Raw genomic sequence first — 22,405 nt, forward strand, 5'->3', positions numbered from 1 at the left:
CTTGACCATGTCTTTGGCCTGACATCATTTTCGGTGTTAGGCTAAGCTCCCACTTGTCTCTTTTCGTTATTGTTTCATACACAAGTGAAGGCAATATAAACATGGGTGGGACTCAAGTGTAAGCACCTACCTGCAGCAGAAGCAGCTGGGCTGGCCTCTCAGGAATGGACGTCATAAACTCCAGGTGTTTGGCTCGGTCAAACCCACTGGTACACAACGTGGGCCGGAGCAGATGCACCACAGCCTTGTAGTCACCTGCCTCAAACAGCCGCTGGATCTCCTCCAGGGACTGGCACCTTTCCAGAGACTTCAGGTTCTTATCAATCTGAAAAGGACCCAAAAGTGCGGTCTGGGGGAGAATCCCTCACCTCTTCCCCGAACTTAGCCACCGCCTGAGTCATCCCATCCAGACAGGAAAGACAAGCACATACTCCAGCACTCCATTTCACCCAACAGTAGGCTCCCTCACGTAACACATATCAGCGTCCACACAATGTGGACACTCCTTCAAAAATGTCTACATTAATGCCGAGGTATATTATCAGTGCGAAAGCTTCACAGTCACAGCTCAGCAAACCAGACTTGAACCACCATGGACTGCCATTATTGACTAACAGGGCCCTTTCCCCACCAGAGGCCCAATGCATCCCGGCACACAGGCAGCAGAGTGCCTAAAACACTCAAAGGCAGAGGAATCTAAAAGCTACTTTGAGCCATGTGAACCCATCACAGATGAGGAACTGCAGCAGGCAGAGGGGGCACAGGGAGACGGGGACCACCAGCAGCTGCCTGTTCTTCCACCCCACAGCCAGGCCAGCACGGTCTGCATAGCTAGCACATCCCTCCATCTCTGCTAGGGCTGCCACTGCTCGAAAGAGAGGGGAACAGCTACTTCTACTCCAGGCTTGCTCAAAGCTTCCACACTTGATGGTGGACAAGCTCCTTGTCCTGCTTCACTCCCCTTCCAGGACCTCCTGCTCAGCACGTGGGCAACTCTTATTCCACAGGAGCAGATCAGGTCTGGTGGATCTGACAGATCAACTCAGAATAAGGCTTCCACCAAGAAAATACCATTAAAAGCTTCCACTCACTTCCTCCAGAGAGACAACCGAGTCATTGTGAAGGTTGGGCAGGCGGATGACTATGTCCCCTTGCTCAGCCCCTGCCTGGGCTTGGATAGCACTGGAGCTCTGCAGTATTTCTGTGCAGATATCATAGTTCTCCAAGGCTTGTTCCATGTCTCCCTGCTCAGAAGAAAAAAACCAAGAAATGGGGGCAAAAAGTAGAGAACTAATTGTGTTATTTCAGGTCCCACACATTCCTGGTCTAGATGCAGACACCCTTAAGTTGTTTTTCCTTATTTGCTTAAAGACAGGGTCCCATAATCCAAGCTGATCTGATACTAACTAATGCAGATTGGCCTTAAACTCCATCCCTCTAAGTGCTAGGATTACAGACATATGCCACAAAGCTAAATTTTATAACTCAGTATTGCTATCCTCTTACTCTACCCCAAAAAAGGCTTTCCAGAAAAGTGGGGCTAGCCAAATATTTGTTGACTGAGTAAGTGAATGAGCGACCCATGCCTCAATTCTGTGAAATGCAGGATCACTAACGCGTGTCACAGGTGAAGACATCAATGCTAGCTTAGCACAGCCAGATGTCATGCAGACCTGGAGTTAGAATCAAGGTCTGTCCTAAGTGTAGAACTGATATCCTCCTCCACACTAAGTGTGTTGCTTCCCTCAGACCAAGCTGCTGCAGTTGCTGAGATCTGGCTGTCTTTGACACAGGCTTTGACACCAATTGATAACACTGACTGGTACTGGGGAACTGCCAAGTCACTCCGGCCTTCCCAGCTAGGCTCTAAGGAGAAGCTTCCTCAAACCCTCAAAAACAGATGAGTTGTTCCTTTTGGAGAGCTCTGTTCCATCCCTGACACTTGCCTGAGTTTCTCAGGAAAACGGAAAGGGTCAATTGAGGCAATCTTGAGTAGGGGTTGCTAAGGAACACAGAATCCCTCCCACAGTTCTGTGGTGGGCACTGAGGTACTTTCCAGAATGGCAGTCATGTTTGGGCTGCTGAGATGCTCGCAGTTCCCCACCATACCCCATGTCCTCAGACCAAGCCCAGTAGGGCTATGGATGTACATTTCCTCAATATGGCCAATTCTTTGCCCTCCCTCCCTGTAATAGCATGGATCTAACCTGTAGTGCCAAGAAACGTGCCTTCAGCCAGTAAACACGGACAACAAACTCCAGCCAGCCGTCCTCAAACAGGTCCCGCTGAGATGATGCAAATGACAGCTGCAGGAGGTCACCCAGACAGTGGGTGCCTGGGAAGTCAGGCCCAAACCTGCCTGTCACCACACCAGCAGGGCAGTTCCGGGGAGACACTGAAAACCATCAGAGCACTGTGAGCCTCTCATGTACACCATCCCAACACCCTCCTGCCCTCCCATGAGAGGCACTGAGTCGTCCTGTGAGCAGCAGGCCAGAGGGGAGCTCAGATGGTACAGGTGCACAGACCCGGGAGCTTCGAGGAAGGGGGCCACTAACCTCCCTGACTGGACTCTGAGCTCATGTGCACTCTGCCAGGTGGAAGCCACTAGACGGATCTGAGAGAACTGCTGAGACATAGCCCTGAGTAGACACTCCAAAGCCAGCACTCTAGCTTCTCAAGTCCCAAATAACAGCAATAGCAGTGCGTGTCACACCTGCCTCTGCAGCCGCCTCCCAAGTATTGGGGATTTACCAGAGATACTTAAAAGCCATCTCAGAGAAGACACCCACACTGCATGAACCAACACCCCACTTTAGCTTCCTTCCCTCAGCCTTTTGGGGTCCAGAAAATCTCCACACTAAGGAGCAGATGCCTCTTACCTGCAGAGCTTCTGCCTTTGGTCAGTAACCACTGGTCCAGTTGGAGCTCCATGCAGGAGAGAGACATCAGCATCATGTCCTGTGGGACGAGAAGCACAGGGAGTGATAAACTCACAAAGATTTGCCAAATAATGAAGTGGCCGTCTAAATTTAACTTTTTTTTTAGGACAGAGTCTCATGTATCCCAAGCTTGGCCTTAGAATGACTCTGCAACCAGTGGTTGACCTTGAATTTCTGTATCTCTTGTTTTCATCTCCTGAGTCCTGGGGTTACAGGCGTGGTCCACCATGTTTGTTCTAGGGCTGAGGGATCCATCCCAGAGCTTTGTGCATGCCTTGCAAACATTCTACTAACTGAGCTACATCACCAGCACGAATATTTACTGCTTACAAACCTGTTTAAAATGTATTTATTTATTTTTCCTCTTTTTTTTTAAAGAATTCTTTATTTTATGTATATGCATACACTATGGCCACCCTCAGACACCCCAGGAGAGGGTGGCGGATCCCAGCACAGATGGCTGCACCTCCATGTGGGTGCTGGGAACTGAACAGTCAGTGCTTTGCTCTCCACTTGGGTTAGACTGCGCATGTGCATACGTGTGTACTGTGAGTACGGTGTGGTGGCAGGAGTGTGGAGGATCAGAGAACCTTTACATGGGTTCCAGGATCATGCTCAACTTGTCAGGGGCTGTACAGCAAGCTCTTTTACCCACTGAGCCATCTTTTGTAGTGCCTAGATTTACTTTTGATGAAAACACAATTCTTCCTTCCACCTGTTACTAAACAACAATCAACGGCTACTTGCCGAGATATTTAGATAAAACAAGGGATGGCTCTACCTAGGGAGGAAGCAACCTGTTGCCTTACTTCTGCAGCAGACCAGACACAGGCTGTCCACCTTTAAACACTCACAAGTACCAGCAGTGTGATGTGTCATCCCCAGAGCACTACGGAAGCTAAGACTCAGGGAAAGGGCACTGCCAACAGGCAGCTAGGAAAAGGTCAGCCCCACCTCTGGAGTCCAAAAGCTGGCTCTACTGGTTCACACTGTTCCTAGAGGGAACAAGGCCAGTGGGGAAAAACTACTTGGAGGTATTCCAGTGAGGTTTGCTCAGCAAGGAAGCAATGGCTCTACAGGCATGTCAACTCCAGCCTGACTCTCAGCCAGAGATCTTACCTGGAATGGGCCCTGTGGTGGTTTGAATGAGAATGACCCCATAGGCTCATAAGTTTGAATACTCATACCCAACTAGTTAAACAGTGTGTGAAGAATCAGAATGTATGGCCTTATGGGAGAAGGTGTGCCACGGGGGCAGGCATGAGTTACTGGCTATTTGTGAAGATGTAAGTTCTCAGTTGCTGCTTAGTACCTTCCCTGCCTGCCTGCCTGCTGCCGCACTCCCTGATGATGATGTCCTCCTAGCCCTCTGGAACTGCAAGCCCCAAAGAAACCCTCCTTCCTATTAGCTTGCCTTGGTTATGGTGTCTTATTACAGCAACAAAAAAATAATGAAAACAGACACTGATGGCTCTTGTTTTCCTACCTCAGCATCTGGCATTCTACCTTCAAGAAGAGAAGTGGATCTGACAGCCTATGTCTCCTTGAGCTCTAGAAAATACTACAGCAGGAGCCTGGATAGAGAATGCAGCAGACAGGGCTGAGTAAGGCTCAGTTCCCTACTGCTGGAGGCCCCATTACTCCCCTAAACGCCCAACTTAGCTTTTATACTACTATTTTCCCAGCTGATAAATATATGCATAGGGCTGGAGAGATACAGTTCAGTGGTAGAGTGTTTATCCAGCATGGACAAGTCCCCCAAAACCATGCATGGACACAAAAACCTCTTTTTAAATTAGTAATAGATCCTAGCTTTTCAAATATAGCCAAAGGTTCCTTTTCTTTTCCCTGGCACCCCTTCCATCTCAGTAAACAACACTAGAAGCCCTCCCCATGGCTTCTTCCTCAGGTCCAGATGTCTTGGCAGCTGGGTTCAAGAATCTTAACTTCATTGCACTGCCACTAATAGAAATGGCTGGCAACAAAGTACTCCATTCAGTCATTAGGGCTCTTCCGGGCATAAGACAGACCATGAGATTCCTGCCTCAAACTACACAATGGCCCAAGTTCTAGACTTGGATCAGCCCTGAACCTGTGGAAGCTCCCAGTCACTGGCTCCCTGACCCAGACACTAGCCTTAAGAGGCGCTCACCTTGATGTGCTTGTTGCTGCAGTCCCTCAGCAATGGGTTGGGCAGGCTGGTGCTATGCCTCCTCCAGCTGTGGTAGACGCTAAGGACGACATCCGCCAGCCCTGGGGGCCACTTGAGCAGGAACTTGTGGCCCATGCTCTTCAGATAACGCATCATAAGCTCCAGGAGGCCCCCGTTGGTCAGGTTCTCCATCAGGAACGCATGCACATCCTGCTTCTCTGTCCACACAAGGAAAACAACCTCACCAAAATGAACAGGCCCTCCTGGGTTCAGTTTCTCTTCTCTTTGGAAGAGGACAGCTTGTGTTCTGCTTCCCCCACTCAATCTACATGAAGTTAAGGTCACACTGAAGTATTGATGCCAGGCTACCAGGATTCAATGCTGGCTCCAACCCTTGTCAGTGGTAAACAAGCCTCTCAAAGTTCACATGTCTAAGATGAACACCAAAAGGGCTGGCCAGTGCTGCATGTGCAGTGAATGAGATCATACACACAAAACAGTGTGTGAGACATGGTACACACAGAATAGATGTGATAACACACATTAAACTTTCAAAGGCAAGCCTCTCAATCCAGTGTTAAGTTTACAGCCTCAGGAGCACAGCAAGTATGCACCTGGATCCCTCAGCTGACCACAGGCAGCTCCTTCACCAATTTTTAAAAAAGATTTATTTATTTATTTTATGTATGTAAGTACACTGTAACTGTCTTCAGACACACCAGAAGAGGGCATCAGATCCCATTACAGATGGTTGTGAGCCATCATATGGTTGCTGGGAATTGAACTCAGGACCTCTGGAAGAGCAGTCAGAGCTCTTAACCACTGAGCCATCTCTCCAGCCCTTTCTCCAACTCTTATGAAACCCTAGAACCACTCTGCAGAGCAGAAGCCAGGCAGGTCCCAGGCTGATGGAAGGAAGACTGCCCAGCAGTGACAGAGCATACTGCCCACTCCTACCAGATTCCATGAATGTGGCTGAGTCGAAGGACAGGCGATGAGGTCCCACATTGGAGAAGCTCTCCAGTTTGGCTTCTGCCTGAACTTCATAGTTATTAAATGGATCATCTTCCTCCTCAGGGTCCAGTTTTCTTAACCTACATGAAACATGCTAAAATCACGACAGCCATCCCGCTCCCTGTGACGGAGCATCCCAACGCCTCCTAGTAGAGCAACTAAATCAAGCCAAGATAGCATTGACTGAAACAGATGTTGAGAACATCCACACCCTGGCCCCAGGAGCCGCTGCGTCTCTCCAGATTTCCGTGACTGATCGTTCCCACACTTGTTCATTTATACCACCAACAGATGGCTGCTGAGCAAAGCCATGCGCCAGACACACAACCATAAATACAGGGTGGAGAGGTGGACCATGAGCAGGGAAAACACAAACAGCCCACATCAGGACCAGCACCAAGCAGTTGATTCAGAGCCACGGGGACTCTGCGTTGGAGAGCAGAATCAGTGGGAATACTCTCGGGGCTGACAACAGAGAAGGGCTAAGCAGAAGCAAAAGCTCAAGACCAGGTACAAAGGCGAACACAGAGGTGCTGAGGGGCCTCGGGTGCCAGCGTGGGGACATGGCACACCCATCTGAGCTCCTCACATTGCAGCACCACCCTACAGACTCTTCTAAGGACCATGTTTTGGCCACCCTTGTAGCACCTCTACAGCAGAACACTCAGGGCACCTATAAACCCCACATTTACTGCATGTACACTCCAGCAAGCAAGCTGCTATACTGTTATAGGAACACCCAAAGTAATGAATACTCGAACCTCACAGAAACTGATCCAAATACAGTAGACACAGCTCCACATATACAAGGCAAGAAACAAGAGCCAGGGTATGACAGTGGGGTGAAAAGGAAGACAGAGTCACCCACTCCAAGACACTCCACTCTTCCAAAGAGCAGCTGTTTCCTGTAATGCATCTCAGGAAAAACCAGCAGATGGCGCCACATCTCTGCCTTGGCCCTGCCTTAGCTGTGCACTAAACACAGCCCTAGTTCTAAGAATTGCACCCTCATAGGAGAGATGGTAGGAAGGGAACAAAGAGCAGTTAAGTGTATTGATATAAAATGGATGCATAAGTCTGCTAAAGCCTCTAGATTCCTCTTGCACTGTCAGAATCAATACTGATATAAACTGTCACTGGTCAAAATGACAACCAAAGACTTGAGATATCTGGACGGAGTACTGATGAAACCCTACTCAAGTAACAGTGGAGGGAGAAAGATGAAGACACAGGAGATGAGAAAGTCCTGGCAAGCCAAAAGTATGCCCCCAGATGCTATGGAGGAGAATGCTGGACCAGAGCGCACCCTCCCGGGAAAGGAAAAGTGGGGCACCAAGAAGCATGCCCACTGGCACAATAAATCCTAAAAAGGCTCAGGAGAGAGAGAGAGAGCCCCTGGGGCTCGTGAAGAACAGCAGGGCCAGAGCAGGAGCAGTAAAAACCCAGGACAGAAGCAGGGGCCCAGGTCCTCCTGTTTCAGAGAGCTGGCACCTTCTCTCCTGGAATTCTTTGAGGAACATGAAGAACCAATACAATGAAGAAGCACATCCATCTTCTCAGAATGCAATGGAACTAATAGCAATATAAAGCCAGGCAGGTACACATACACTTAAAGACAGGTGGCTTCCTTCCAGGGGTTTCCATAAGCATTTGCAGCAGCCCTGAAGTACCCCAAGAAAAAGTGAGTATCGTGACTACACGTTCCTGACTCATTCATCCTGTGAGAATCAGGAAGCAGCCAGTCCCCAATGAATAAACCAGTCAGCTCCTGTATTCAGGAGGTGAGAAAAATCCAAGCAGGCAGTTCAGTGACACCCACACTCTGTATTCAAGCAAGCATCAAGGGAACAAGGGAGGCACCGGAGGGGAGGGTGAGAATAGTCTGAAAAGCGCTGCTGAGAGAAAGAAGAGCAGTTTGCAGGTTACATCAGAGAAACCACAAAGTGTCCAGTACCTGGACGGCAGGAACTTTACTAGAAGGCCCTGGAAATCCACTTTCTCTTCTTTTTTGCACTTGGTGTTTCGGACCCGGGCAGACCTCCGCTTTGCTGTCTCTCCACTTTCCTCTACAGTCTTCTTACGCTTTACCCCTTTCTTAGACTTATCTCCTCCAGAAACATCACCTTCACAAAGAATGACCATTAAACCATCGCACAATGGCAGGAAAGGGCCCACTGGACCCCTCTTTTACAACCCACCACCCACATCTTTCTTCTCAACAACATGCAGTCCTGAGTCCCTTAATGGTCCTACCCTTCTGGAGCTGAAAAGACCTCAGGTCAGAGCTCAGGACACTCAGAGCGTCTGGGCCCTGCAGTCCATACTCCTGGGGTGGGCAGAGTAAGTGGCACTACCCACCAAATACCCAGTGATAGGATTAGAGCAAGAGACCCATGAATTATATAGAGAACAAAGGGAGCTTAGCCTCAGTCATGCAACTGAGAAAACCAACCGACCAAGCTACAGTCACTCTCTAACTGCCAGTGGCAGAAAAATCAGAACACTGCATGGGAACTTACGGTACAAACTTTTTACAATTCCATTAGTAATTAAAATGCACTACCACACATGGCAATGACTTTAATGTTTTCTAAGGTCCAAGACCTAGAAATGCATATACCTAGCAAGACAGGAGGACCAACAGCAAAGAAATAATGAGGGGAAGAGGCATTTTTTTTCTTTTGAGACAGGGTTTCTCTGTGTGTAACCTTAGCTATACTGGAACTCGCTCTATAGACCAGGCTGGCTTAGAACTCACCGAGATCTGACTGCCTCTGATTCCCTAGTGCTGGATTAACAGTTTGTGCCACCATGACTGGCTAGGGGAAGAGGCAGGTCTATGCCCTGGGGCCAGGCTACAGTTTTCTATGGAGCTCTGATTTCCACTCAGGCCACTTGCCACCTCATTTCTTGAGACAGTTTTTCACTGGACCAGTGAGTTCCCAGGATCCCCCTCTCTCCACCTCCCCAGCACCAAGACTCTAGGCCTCTGTCATTGCACTCAGCTTTTTATATAGGTGCTGGGGATTTGAACTCTGGTCCTTATGCTATTAAAGCAAGTGTTTTTACCAACTGAGCCACCTGGAGGCTAGAGCTCCAGCAGGATGTATTTCTCCAGAGATGTCAAGGCCTCCTGCTCTTGCTCCTGCTGGGCTTACCATACGGGCTGCTCTCATGAATGTGAGGCCACAAAGTCTGCTCACCCATAGGAGTGCCTGTGTCCAGCAGGCTGGGACTGTGCAGTGGGAAGCTGGCTGTGGTCACAGAGGTGTAGGAGAGCACAGGCTCAGCCACGGCAACAGTTGGATTAGTGCAAATAGGACTTGGCTGGACCACACTGACAGGTGTAACCACTACAGAGGATGCTAGCAGCTGGCTGGGATCCTGGTAGTCAGACAGGTCAATCCTCTTCCCAAGGCTGGGCCTCGGGGGCTCACAGGTGGTGAGGTGACTGTACATGGCAAGCAAGCTCTCCCCAAGGCACTTCCACCTGCAGGGAAAGGAAGGGCCCCCACACACGGTCAGCACCTGGGTAGACTTGGCAGAATCGTTCACACGGCTGTGACGACATCATTATAACCAACAAAATACTGAATCCAATATGTGCTAAAATGGAGAAGCCCAAGCCAGAGCAGGTACAGAGAACAAACATCTTCCTGCTCCTCACCTCAGCAGAGACCCCTGATATTCTATTTCATTACATCATCCCTTACAAAGCAGAGATGCTGTCCCCAGCATCAGACCTGCTATGATGATGGCAGGACATGCTAAACTTTTTTTTTTTTTTTTTTTTTTTTAGATTTATTTATTTATTACATGTAAGTACACTGTAGCTGTCTTCAGCCCCTCCAGAAGAGGGCGCTAGATCTCATTACAGATGGTTGTGAGCCACCATGTGGTTGCTGGGATTTGAACTCTGGACCTTCGGAAGAGCAGTCGGGTGCTCTTACCCACTGAGCCATCTCACCAGCCCGACATGCTAAACTTAAAAACTCAAATGTAACGGCAGAACTTGTATGTACAGTATATATGCTTGAGAGTCTCACTGTGGCAGCTCAGTCAGTCTCAAACTCACTCTGCAGTACAATCTGGTCTGAAAAACCAGAAACCCGCCTGCTCCAGCCTCCCTAGTTCTGGGATTTTCCATAATGCCAGAATTTTTAAAACAAAAATTAAATGTCAAAGCTTACGACCCCAACTCCAGTGTAGCACCAATACCAGCCCTCCCTTCCAGGAAGGAGAGGGCCTCTTATACATTACCAAGCTCACAGAGGCTATACTGAAACCCATCTTACAGAGGAACATGTCATCGGTTCTGATACGAGCCCGGACTGGACTGTCAGGCAAGTTCACACTGTGACACACTCCAGGGTTCCAGGTCCCCAGCTGGCTGGAGTCTGCCCAATGCTAATGTTCCTCCCTTCTCAACAGAGAAGACTGAGGAGCACAGGAGCGTTCCCAGTGACCGGGTGAGCAGCTTACGCACTGGGCCTGCTTAAAAGAGCTAAGCTGCTCTTTAGGAGCCTACAAGCAGATACTGACTCCAGCTCTCTAGCCACTGTGCCTCCCTTCCCCTCCCAGCAGACCCAGGTCTGGCCTGGGGCTTCTCCCTCCTGTGCTGGGAGTATCTTACCAGCCAACCTCACATTTCAGAGAAACCCGACCGACACTTACGTGAAGAAAGGGATGGGCTGCACTAGTTTCAGGTCTGGTTCCTTTTCCCGCACGATCAACGCTTGCCTCTTCTTCCGCAGCCCCAGAGCCTCATCTACAATGGCCTGCGTCTCCGCTGCACTCACTGACACATCGTGAATTGACATGTCACTAAAAGTGTATAAGATGGGAAAGTACAGTGTTAAAGTCAGAGCCGATGCTCAGCTTTTATAGACAGTGGTACCCTTTAATCAGTAATCTGTTATGTCCTGAACATAAACTACAACTTGACTCTGACCACAGATGGATGGTCATCAGCATTGTACACCTACATACACTGGAAATCACAGAAGCCCCTTGTTTCTTCCACAGTTTACAACAGGGCAAAGAATTTTCCTATGTATTAATAGTTGTCACCTTTGTGTCTGGAAAGCCACAGGAAACAAAAGATTGCCAGTTCCAACAAAGCCATTAAACCAATTATGTTCACCAAAATCATACAGAAAGACGGGGGGGGGGGGGGGGGGTTCTCAAGGTCTAAGGCGGCCTCAGACAGGACAACACCCGCACTCTCAGTACCCAGGCAGCCCAGTGGCTCCAGCAGGACCACTTCATACAGCCACTCTTGAGACTTAACGATCTCACCGAAACATTAGTTCATCAAAGACATTAGTGAACACAGGGTTAGGTTTACAGAGAACGCAGCTGAGAGGAGTAGCCACTAATCCCCAGCAGGTGAGCACCCGGGCCAGGGAACACCTGACCAACAAGAAGGGTTTTCTGGCTGGCAATGAAGCCCTGGCATTCAGGGACTCCAATCACACACAGATCAGGACAGAAGGGGATGACAGTTGCTCCTGATGCTTACTGACCACACATAGTGATGTGATGTAGGCCTTACCACTTGAGAAACATTCGGAGGGAGTCCTTTCGGAGACAAGGCTGCTCTTCAAAGATCTTCTCCTTGAGGACCAGGCCTTTGCTGTACCGGCAGTCTTTCTCAAGGGCTTTGCAGATGAAGTAAAGACATGCTAACAAGAAAAAAACAAAAAAAAAAAAAAAACAAAAAAAAAAAAAAACGGTTTAGGAGATAAGACAGCTTTCAGAACTCTAGCCTTGCTAGTCAACACTAGGAAATGGAATCAAAGAATGCACAATAGTAATGGTGAGAGAGCTAGTAAAGACTGCTGCGACTATAAAATCTAGAACAGACCAGAACAGATGGCCTACAGCTGAGGACAACCAGTGCCAGGAGCAAACAGACTGTATGACCTTCCTGTACAGCCTTGGCCCCAAGATTTGAGATTTAATAAGTGCTACAAAAAAATACCTAAAGCACTCACAGCAGTTACCTATTAACTGGTAAGAGCCTTGAAAATATCTGGACATCTCAGCTATGACAGTGACACTGTCACCCAGTGAATGAGCCTAGAGGACAGAGCATCAAATTACCCCTGAACCTACAGACAATGAGATTTGCCTTTTTGTTCCCCCACCCCCACCCCCCAGACAGGGTTTCTCTGTGTAGCTCTGGCTGTCCTGGAACTCACTCTATAGACCAAGTTGGCCTCGAACTCAGAAATCCGCCTGCCTCTGCCTCCCAAGTACTGGGATTAAAGGAGTGTGCCACCACCGCCCAGCATGAGATTTGCCTTCTTAAATTCTGGATTTATCTGGAAGTTTTCACTCCCTTTTCTATGTCTCACTTCTGGAATAGACAAGGAAATATTTATCCCACAGATGTCTACCTTTATATTTTAGAGCACATAAACTCTGTGGCTTAACAAGCCCATGGGTAGAGAAGAATTTTGCTTCAGGATGAACTAACTGCACCTCTAGTATCACATACATGTGAAGTGTGTTTCCAACCCCATCCATCCCCACCAAGTAAAGACACAGCAAGGAGGAGACAACCCAAAGGCCAAGACCAGGCACCAACCTACCAGCACCCTGATCTTAAGGCTTAGACTTAACCTTAGCTTCCAAAGCTGTAAGAAATAAATGTGTCCCATAAGTCACTCAATGTGACAGGCATTTTGAGTTCAAGACCAGCCTGGAGGGCAGGAGACGTTTTCTCAAAAAAATCCAGAAGGACAACAGCCCAAAAGGACAACGCACAAAGGACACGGGAGGGAGGAATCCTCTGGCGAGCACCACATCTCTTACTGTGTGGCACTACTATACTTACACGTGCCTGCTAAATGGAGACTGGGAAAGAGCAAATCAGGTAGCTAAGATTGACAGAATGTCTACTAACACACCCAAGCCAGCCTCTCTCATCCGTCCCACTTACTTGTGTAATCACTGAGGGTGTACAAAACAGTGATGAGATTGTCCAGGCAGGGCCAGTGGTCAGGATTACACCGAAGCCCTTCCTCGAAAGCATGGCGAGCCAGGGGAAGCCGGATGAGCCTCAGGGCCACGTGTCCAATTTTGTACCAAAGGTTGACGTCTGTGGAATCCAGCATCACTGCCTAGCAGCAGTGTAAGCAGAGGTACAGGTATGCACTTGATTAGATTTTTCAAACACACAAGGTGGGGATAAAAGGGACACAGCATTGGTCCAGCTGCTTAAAATACCCAGGAAAGTAGCAAGGCAGTGTCCTTAGTTATAACTAATAAAGCTGCCTCACTTTCCTGCAGTCACATGTTTCTAAGACGCAGAGCAATGACACATTAAAAAGTCACATGAAACAGCATGATGACTCACACCTGTAATCCCAACACCCTGGAGGCCGAGGCAGGAGGACAGTTAAGTTCAAGGTCAACCTGGGCTACAAAGTCAGTTTCAGGACAGCAGAGGCTACATAATGAAATCCTTCTCAAGAAATACAAGTTACAGAATAAGCCTGGCTTGATGACCCATGTCTGTAATCCCATGTCAATTGGGAAGAGGAGGAGGATTAGAGTTCACGGTCACCCTCCCTTCACAGCCCTGGAATACATGACAACTGCCTCACAAAACTTACTATTTTAAAAATGTTACATGAGCTAATTTATTTAACTTAGAACATTTTTTTCAACATACTGTACTAATGGAAATATCTGCGTGTTCCTTACATATTTAATAAGTAAAGAAGCCAAAGAGGACTCTGGGGGAAAGCTCCATTGGTAAAGTGCTTGCCTAACAAATGCAATAACTCAAGTTTGATCCTCAAAATCCACATAAGAATGCTGAGTATGCCTGTTCCCAGGGCTGGGACAGCAGGGACAAGTGGATCTCTGAGACCTCCTGGCCAACTAGACTAGTTCCAAATGGCTGAGCTCAAGGCCAGTAAGAGGCCCTGTAATAGAATAGATGGATGTGCTCCTGAGGCTGGCACCCAACACTAACTACTGAGCACACATGCATACCTGGGAGGGGTGGAAGGAGCTGCTGAAAAGACAGCTCAGAGGTTAGGAGCACTTGCTGCTCTTGCAGAGGATGGAGTTTGGAGCACCTGTATCAGCCAGGTCACAACCACCTGTAACTCCAGCTCTGGGAGGCTCTGAAGCCAAAGGCATTGGCAAGTACCCACACTCACATACTCACACATACACACAATGAAAAACATAATAAATCTTTAAAATACATCAAAAGAAGTAAAAGGAATAGAATTCAAAGAAAATCCAGGAGTCTAACAGGATTCTAGAAGAATCAGAGAAGATCTTAGTCCACATCACTGTCCAGCATTCATTAGCAGAATAACCTAAGCCTGAGTCTTCATCACTGAAATGAGGATAAACTCACCCTTCTTTCAAGATGGCATAAGATTGCAAGGAGAGCTCTTGACATACTATCTGGTACATTAGAGAGACACACAGAGATACCAACAGAAATATCACCAGTACCATTGTGACTAGAGTGCAACAAATACAGCTGTCAGGCTCTGGTCTTCACACCTAAACATCACCAAATTGTTACCTGCTGTGTGAGTCTCCAGCCTCAGCCCTCCACTGCTTGGCTTACAGACAGGTACCACCATGCACAGGGTTACCATTTTTCCCCTCTCATTGGCTGGATGTTCAAATGCATTAAAATAAGCCGCATGATGGTAGAAAACTTCACATACAGTCTCTACACTGAGGCCTGCCTCAGTCCCTAACCCTGCCTTCCAGGCCTTTCTGTCCACAAGGCCTTGAGTATAAGAACCTGGTGCGACACCACTACAAAGTCTCTTTAGTCAACAAGATCACTTCATGTCCCTTCTTCAGCAATTTCCTACACAGGAATTTTGAGTACTACCAACTCCATACCTCCAAATAAAATTCCATGGCGGTCTCCAGGTCCTCTCGCTGGGCTGCCAGCTGGGCCAGGTTCTTATACGTAGAATATTTCAGTATCAGTCCAGGGTGTTTCAGCCCTTCCTTCTCATCTCCGGATGACACTGCCTGAGAGAAGACAGAGGCAAAAGTGACACCACGGCCCTACAGCCACAGCAAGCGATCAATAGGATGCTGATTTCCTGCTTGAGACAGCCCAGTCCCACCTCACCTGGGAAACTAGGGTGTTACAGATAGTCCAGGCAGACCCAATAGCTCTTTCACATAAAGAAAGGCCAAACCACCAGGAAGTGCTCTGCAGAAACTGCTGACCAAGAAAGACAAGGGACCCTTCTCTACCACTGCTGCCATATCTGAATGCGCACATGAAAACCCAGCCCAGCCAGTAACCCCTATTCAGGGACAAGTGTTTTAAAAACAAAAGAAGTGGCTGGCCATGGCAGTATGTATTTTTAATCACAGCATTCAAGAGGCAGATGCAGGCAGAACTCTGCTAGCTTTAGGCCAGTCTGTGTACAGAGCTTCATGAGAGCCAGCACTCAGCATGCAGGGGTAAGGGTAGAACAAGAATCAGTTCAAGGCTAGCTTTGACTCCATACCCAGTTCATGACTAGCATGGACCACGTGAAGCCCTGTCTCAAGAAAAAAACAAAAACTATAACCAACCAAACATACACACATATGTCCACATGTATAAAACAGAGACATGGATACTGAAAGATACTGGGTAGGGAGTTACATGCCTATAACCCAAGCCTCTAGGAGAACCCTGAGTCTCAGGCTAGCCTGGACTTCAAAGTTAAGACTTTGTCTCAAAAAAACAAAACAAACCCCAGCCCAGCAGCCCAGTGCCTCACCTCCCGCAGCAGGCGAGCTTCCAGAAGCTCATGGTAGGCCTTGGCGGACTCCTCGAACCTGTCATGTTTTTGTAGATCCAGGGCCTTGTGGTATAGGGCAAAGGCTTCTGCTTCCTGCAACCAAGAAGGAGATGTCACACCACACAGAGCAGAGCCTTTCACATGGAGACTTCTTCCCAGCACACAGAACAGAGCCTTTCACATGGAGACGTCTTCCCACCAACACAGAGCCTAAGCCTTTCACATCCAAATGTAGGCAAAGGGAGGCTCTGAGTGACTGCTAAGCTAAATGTAAGCTACAGCCTCTGCAGTCAAAGAAAATCTACTACTCAGTGCTCAGACCTCATTACTGCAGAGTCCCGTGTGCATACTCGCACACGCACGCACACACACACAAAAAGGCGGAGGGCAGGTGGTAGGTAAATGGCAACAACACAAAGAGCATTCAGTTAGTTCTTCAGCATGACCATCTCCCGAAGGAAACAAGTCCGACCTGAGGTGGAGAGGCAGCCGTCTGCAGCACACCATCCCCCTTACAACTCCTCTGAGGACACAAGGAATTCATTTAAACTGAGCAGCGGGAACTTCCTCAGAAGCAGATCTCAGAGTGCATATACCTGAGCCTCCTTTGTCTGGATTTTGTGACTTTTGAAGCTTCCCTCATGGTCATCCTCAATCGTGGAGCTGGCGTTCAAGGCTGCAATGCGAATCTAGGAAGGAATAAGAGGACTAGCAGCACAGTGCTCAGATGAATACAATCATGCTTCAGAATATTTATTCTAGGCTATGAAAAACTATGGAGGAAGAACCACCAACAATCATCCGGGAAAAAAACCAGGATGTGAATCTGTCGATGGGACAATACCCAGCAAGAGTGGAAAGTAGATCCTGGATACTGTCCACCTCAAAGGAACAGAGGCTGGGAGCCCCAGTTTCTACTCAACATAGAAGACCTGGGTATTAGAGTAACAATTCCAATAAAACATCAATTTTGTGTCTTTCCTACAAGTATGACTAAAGACTTACAAGCAATAGCCAGACAAGCATCCTCACCCACAGGTTTACCAACAGCCTTCCTGGAAGAAAGGCTGCACAGGAAAAATGCCCCTAGCCCCCAGGAGCAGAGTGACAAACAACACTGTCACCAACAACTTAGGCAGGGATCAGGTCTTACCATATTCAGAGATTCAGCACCACCACGGAGGGTCACTTCCCATCCCTGGGACACGACAGTCCCTGCAGAGCAAACAGGACAAAAGGGTACAGGAGGAGCCAGGAACGGCACAGTGCTCAGGCCCACCTGTGTGAGAAATATAAGGAAGGGAAAAACAAAACAGTTTAAAGACTATAAAAGATGATGGGATTGGTAAGACAGAAGAGAAATTAGAACTTCCTATGTTGCTCCTGGAAATATGAAACAGCCCCTAAGGAAAACATATTGGCACTTTCTCAAAATCTCAGACAGAATTAGCATATGATCCCGAACTCCACTCCTATGCATCTACTCAAAGGAAAACATGTCCACACCAAAACTTGGTTATAAATGGACACAGCAGCAGTATTCAAGAGCTAAAGGTGGGGCCACACAATAGCTAAAAACTGATGAATAAAATGGGGAAAGTCTATGAAGGAACAATGTCCATTCATAACGAATAATGTATGCTGCAACATGAAGGAACCTTTAAAACCAAGCTAAATAAAAGATGTCATATGCAAACAGTCAATACTGTCTGCATCCAGTTATGTGACGCATCTGGAATAGAGACAATCGATCAGTGGGTAAGGGGGACGCTGGCATAGGGCTGAGTGCCCTGCTAAAAGTTGGTCTACATTGTGTAAAATATGGGTTTTTTAAAGCTGTGCTTGGCCCTCAGAGACTCCGTTTTATAAGCAGCTTTGACTCCCACTTTGAGAATGGAGGATAGCTATTCATGGTGGACATATGAACCACACATCTGTCTAGTACAACCCACATAACAGACAGAAAAATGACAGAGTAGAAAGGTTGCCACCCTATAAATGTATGGGGTGACCTAGGGACTGTAGGAGCACATGGGCATAGTAAAGTTTTACCAAGAAAGCTAGGCCCAAGAATATAGCAGACACACCACACTAAGGGAAAAGATTGGCACCTACCAAGCACTGCACTGGCAAAGCCCCTACCAACCATCACCTGACCACCTGGTGTGTCCGGCAGGCCACTCCCAACTTTGCCAGGAACTCCAGTTCATCTGTGTCCCAGCTCCTGAGAACCTGCTCTCCTGTTTGTCTGGACTTTCTGTCCATGTTTCCGTTTGATCACCCAGACCCAGTACTGCCCTTACCTGCTCCCTCTGCAGCTTCGCTCTCAAACCCAGGACAGCAGCAGTCTGACTCACAACAGCTTCCACAGAGGTGGACTATTTGTGTTTTATCAACTTCTTTACTTCTCAGGAAACCTCTTAAACTCTGCTGTGGCCTCTTAACCCTTGACAGCAACCATGAAGCGTGTGTGTGTGTGTGTGTGTGTGTGTGTGTCCGTCCTGTAAGTGTGCTCCTTTGGATGCTTTCCCACTCACCTGGATTATTCAGGGTGCTTTGGGTTCTGCATCCTCCTGGAAGCCCGGCTTTCTGCCTGGAGGCTGAGAGAGGGCAGTGAAGCAGCCAACGCCCAAGCTGCACATGGCTAAACCTACGGTGATTTCCTAACAACCTGGACACGTCACATGCATGAAGCAGGGACTGGGGCTCTGCTCCAGGCGTTTGTAGCCGCTCTCCTCTGGAGAGGAGCGAAGGAAAGAGATCCTTTGCCAGAGGCATGCTCCTGTATGGAGACAGTCACCACAGCAAAAGGGTCACTGTGTAATTCATAATGTGTACCCTAAAATTAATATTAGTAACTAGCATGAGAAAAAAGAATCTGTGTTCACCTCAGCCAGGGTTATCAAGGAAAGTGGGAGCACCTGCCAAACTGGTGCCACTGAAACTGCCATAACTTGTGAATTTATTGCTATTATCATTATTTTATTATTATTGTCTTTGGCATTATGAAAGAAAAACATTTGTTGTTGCAGGATATTTGATCACACTGTAAACCCTGAGATTCTGTTATTCACTGGAAAAACCTGTTTATAGTTATGGTATGGCTCAGCCCTAGCACACACTCTTAATCCAAGAGCTTTCTGATTTCTGTAAACACGATTAAATAAAGTCAACCAGTGATCAAGAGGAGGAGCAAGCAACCAGATGACAGGGAGTGAATATGTGAAAAACCAGAGAGAAAGTCAGGAGGACAGAGAGAAAGACACACGGGAAGTAGAAGGGAGGGACATTCAGTTTGAGAGATTTTGAGCCAGGGTGGAGGAGGAGAACTTGTTTTTCTCTTTGGGACATCAGCTGTGGAGGAAGGTCAGCTGGGTGCTTTCTCTGCCTCTCTGGGCTAGCAGGCTTTCACCCTAGCACCTGTCTGGAGACTTTATTGACAAAAATCGAACGTTTGAGATTTTATGAAAACAACAAATTTTCACGTCTGTTTTTTACACAGTGTGCTCAAAACAAAGAAAGGGTGACTGGAGAGTTCTGTGGCTTGAGTACTATTTATACCCTCCAAAACTAACCCTGAAATTTGTAACAGTGTTGAAAGATAATGGGGCTGGGACCCGAGAGTTCAGTGCTAGAGCACTCGGCTCCTGTAGAGGACACAGCTCGGTTCCCATGTCAGGCAACTCACAACCACCTGTAACTCCAGCTCCAGGAGCTCTGACGCCCTCTTCTGGCCTCCAGGGGCACCTGCGCTCATTTGCACATGCACACATACCCATATGCATAACTAAAAATCAGAAACCTCAGGTGTGACCCCAGTGCTCCTGTAGCAAGACAGACAAACCCTGAGAACTCACAGGCCAGCCAGCCTATTAAGCACAGCAGCAAAAGACCTTGATTTCAAAACAAAGCAAAGGGTGAGTAAGATGATTCAGCCTGAAAAGCCACAAGCTTTAACAACCACAGTACAATCCCTAGATCCCACATAAATATAGAAAAGAAAACAACCTCAAGCCAGGCATGGCGGCGCACATCTTTAATCCCAGCACTTGGGAGGCAGAGGCAGGCAGATTTCTGAGTTCGAGGACAGCCTGGTCTACAGAGTGAGTTCCAGGACATCCAGGACTACACAGAGAAACCCTGTCTCGAAAAACCAAAAAAAAAAAAAAAAAAAAAAAGAAAAAGAAAACAACCTCCACACAGCTGTCCTCTGACCCCTGCATGTATACTGTGGCATGTATGTGCCCATCTGTCTTAGTTTGGGTTTCATTATTGTGAAGAGATAACTCGACCATGGCATCTCTTATAAAGGCAAACATTTAAATGGGGCTGGCTTACAAGTTTCAGAGGTTCAGACCAGTATCATCATTGTGAGAAGCATGGAAGGGCAGGCAAACAAGGTGCTGGAGAAGGAGCCAAGAATTCATTTTTGGGGGCTGGAAAGATGGCTCAGCAGATAAGGGTACTGACTGCTCTTCAAAGTCCTGAGTTCAAATCCCACCAACCACATGGTGGCTCACAACCATCTGTAACGAGATCTGGTGCCCTCTTCTGGGGTGTCTGAAAACAGCTACAGTGTACTTAAATATAAAAAAATAAATAAATCTTAAAAAAGAAAAAAAATTTCATTTTGATCCACATGCAGCAGAAGGGGACTGTGTTAGTGGACACAGCTTAAGTACAGAAGACCCCAAAGCTTGCCCCACAGTGACACACTTCCTCCAACAAGGCCACATCTCCTAAGAGTGACACTCCCTATGAGCCAAGCATTCAAACAGTAGTCTATGGGGGCCATACCTATTCAAACTACCACACCACACACACATACACAAGCACACGCACACAAACACACACACGAAAATTAAAGTTTAGAAAAATCAAATCAAAGAAATTGGAATGAAGAAATGGCTAAGCAGGTGAAGTTACTTGTCATTGTCATGCCTTACAGCCCAAGTTAAATCCCTGGAACCCACAGAAATGGAATTCCCATAAAGTATACCCTAACCTCCACAAGCACACATCATACACACACAATAATATTTTCATTCATATTTATATTATGTGTATGGATGTTTTGCCTGTATGTGTGTATGTGTGCTACATGTGTGCTTCTGGTCTACAGAGGCTAGAAGAAGGTGTCAGACCCCCTGAGACTGGAGTTACAGACAGTTGTAAGCTGAAATGTTCAAGTGCTGGGGATCTAATCTGGGACTTTTGGAAGAGTAGCCAGTGTTCTTAACCACTGAAGCATCTTTCTAGCCACAATAATTGTTTTAATTTTTAAAAAGGTGGGTGAAGGGCAAGGACCAACATCCAAGGTTGTGTTCTAAGATCCACATCTTTTCTATGGCAAGTATACATACATACATACAGATATGCACACATACACACACACCTCTCCATAAAAATTATTACAACCAAGAGAGTCCTGATCAAAGCCTAAGGGCTGGGACCTGCATTCAGAGCCTCAGCATGTATCTGTAAGCCTAGAACTAGGAGCAGAGACAAGACGACCCTGGAGCTCTCAGGCCAGCCAGTCCAGCTACTAATAAGTCAAGGTTCAGTGAGAGATCTGTCTTAAAAGGTGGAGCATGATTTCGAACATTCATCAATGACCTAAACACACACATACACAGAAATATATACACAAACATGTATACACATGCAAACCATACACACACATATGCATATATAAATACATATGTGTGTGTACATGGTCTATTTATTATTCACTACCATTAGCAACAAGAAGGAAGAGCCATGTATTTAAAATCCAACTCTAGCAGGTATAGTGGCCAGCAAGCAGGAGGACTCTTAAGTTCAAGTATAGCCTGAGCTATATAGAGACCCTGTCTAACAAAAAACTTCTAGGTAAGCCAGGCGTGGTGGTGCACACCTTTAATCCCAGCACTTGGGAGGCAGAGGCAGGTGGATTTCTGAGTTCGAGGCCAGCCTGGTCTACAGAGTGAGTTCCAGGACAGCCAGAGCTACACAGAGAAACCCTGTCTCGAAACTCGAAAAAAAAAAAAAAAAACTTCTAGGTAAAAGAGAGTCAATCTAAAATAAAAGAAACATAACAAAATATAAAAATTAAATCATACAGTTATTTCCATAAACAGACAGCTTAGCATTTACAAGTGTGGGCTGTGTTGGCTGCCCTGGCCGAGGACCAAGGTTTAACTCACATATCAGGTGGCTCACAGCCTCCTGTAACCCAGTTCTAAGGGATCCAGAGCCCTCTTCTGGCCTCTACAGGTACTGTATGCTCATGGTGCACATACAGACAAGCAGATACACTTTAAGGTGTTTTAAAATAAATTTACTTCTTTAGATTAAAGAAAAATGACCAAATTCAATAGCTATGAACAACAACTAAAAAAAAATTGAAAAAAAAATGGGAAAAGAAGAATAACTTCTTGTCATGAAAAAATAGAAATAAATACCTTGGTCCTAAAGCCAAAATAGTATTTAATGGAAAAAACACTCCACACATTGCTACTGCT

General features: G+C 47.1%; 1 protein-coding gene across 3 annotated transcripts in view; it reads right to left on the reverse strand.

Annotated features, from left to right (window-relative positions):
• Cabin1 (calcineurin binding protein 1) overlaps positions 1-22,405 on the reverse strand; it is a 116,182-nt gene that overhangs the window by 89,888 nt on the left and 3,889 nt on the right. For 2 of the 3 annotated variants that reach the window (XM_021173768.3, XM_021173767.2), the window contains exons 2-16: positions 17,056-17,181; positions 16,499-16,591; positions 15,882-15,995; positions 14,998-15,132; positions 13,055-13,235; positions 11,663-11,792; positions 10,783-10,932; positions 9,312-9,598; positions 8,063-8,231; positions 6,052-6,188; positions 5,095-5,312; positions 2,883-2,961; positions 2,208-2,395; positions 1,092-1,244; positions 131-325 (exon numbers count right to left, since the gene is read on the reverse strand). In XM_021173768.3, the coding sequence (XP_021029427.1) occupies positions 131-325; positions 1,092-1,244; positions 2,208-2,395; positions 2,883-2,961; positions 5,095-5,312; positions 6,052-6,188; positions 8,063-8,231; positions 9,312-9,598; positions 10,783-10,932; positions 11,663-11,792; positions 13,055-13,235; positions 14,998-15,132; positions 15,882-15,995; positions 16,499-16,591; positions 17,056-17,058 (2,232 nt within the window). In that variant the 5' untranslated portion in view covers positions 17,059-17,181. The remainder of the gene's footprint in view (positions 1-130; positions 326-1,091; positions 1,245-2,207; positions 2,396-2,882; positions 2,962-5,094; positions 5,313-6,051; positions 6,189-8,062; positions 8,232-9,311; positions 9,599-10,782; positions 10,933-11,662; positions 11,793-13,054; positions 13,236-14,997; positions 15,133-15,881; positions 15,996-16,498; positions 16,592-17,055; positions 17,182-22,405) is intronic. The other variant, XM_029482190.2, reaches the window with a different exon arrangement.

This window comes from Mus caroli, unplaced genomic scaffold (assembly GCF_978045245.1).
Source record: "Mus caroli unplaced genomic scaffold, Mus_caroli_1 scaffold_9, whole genome shotgun sequence".
NCBI classification, from domain to species: Eukaryota; Metazoa; Chordata; class Mammalia; order Rodentia; family Muridae; genus Mus; species Mus caroli.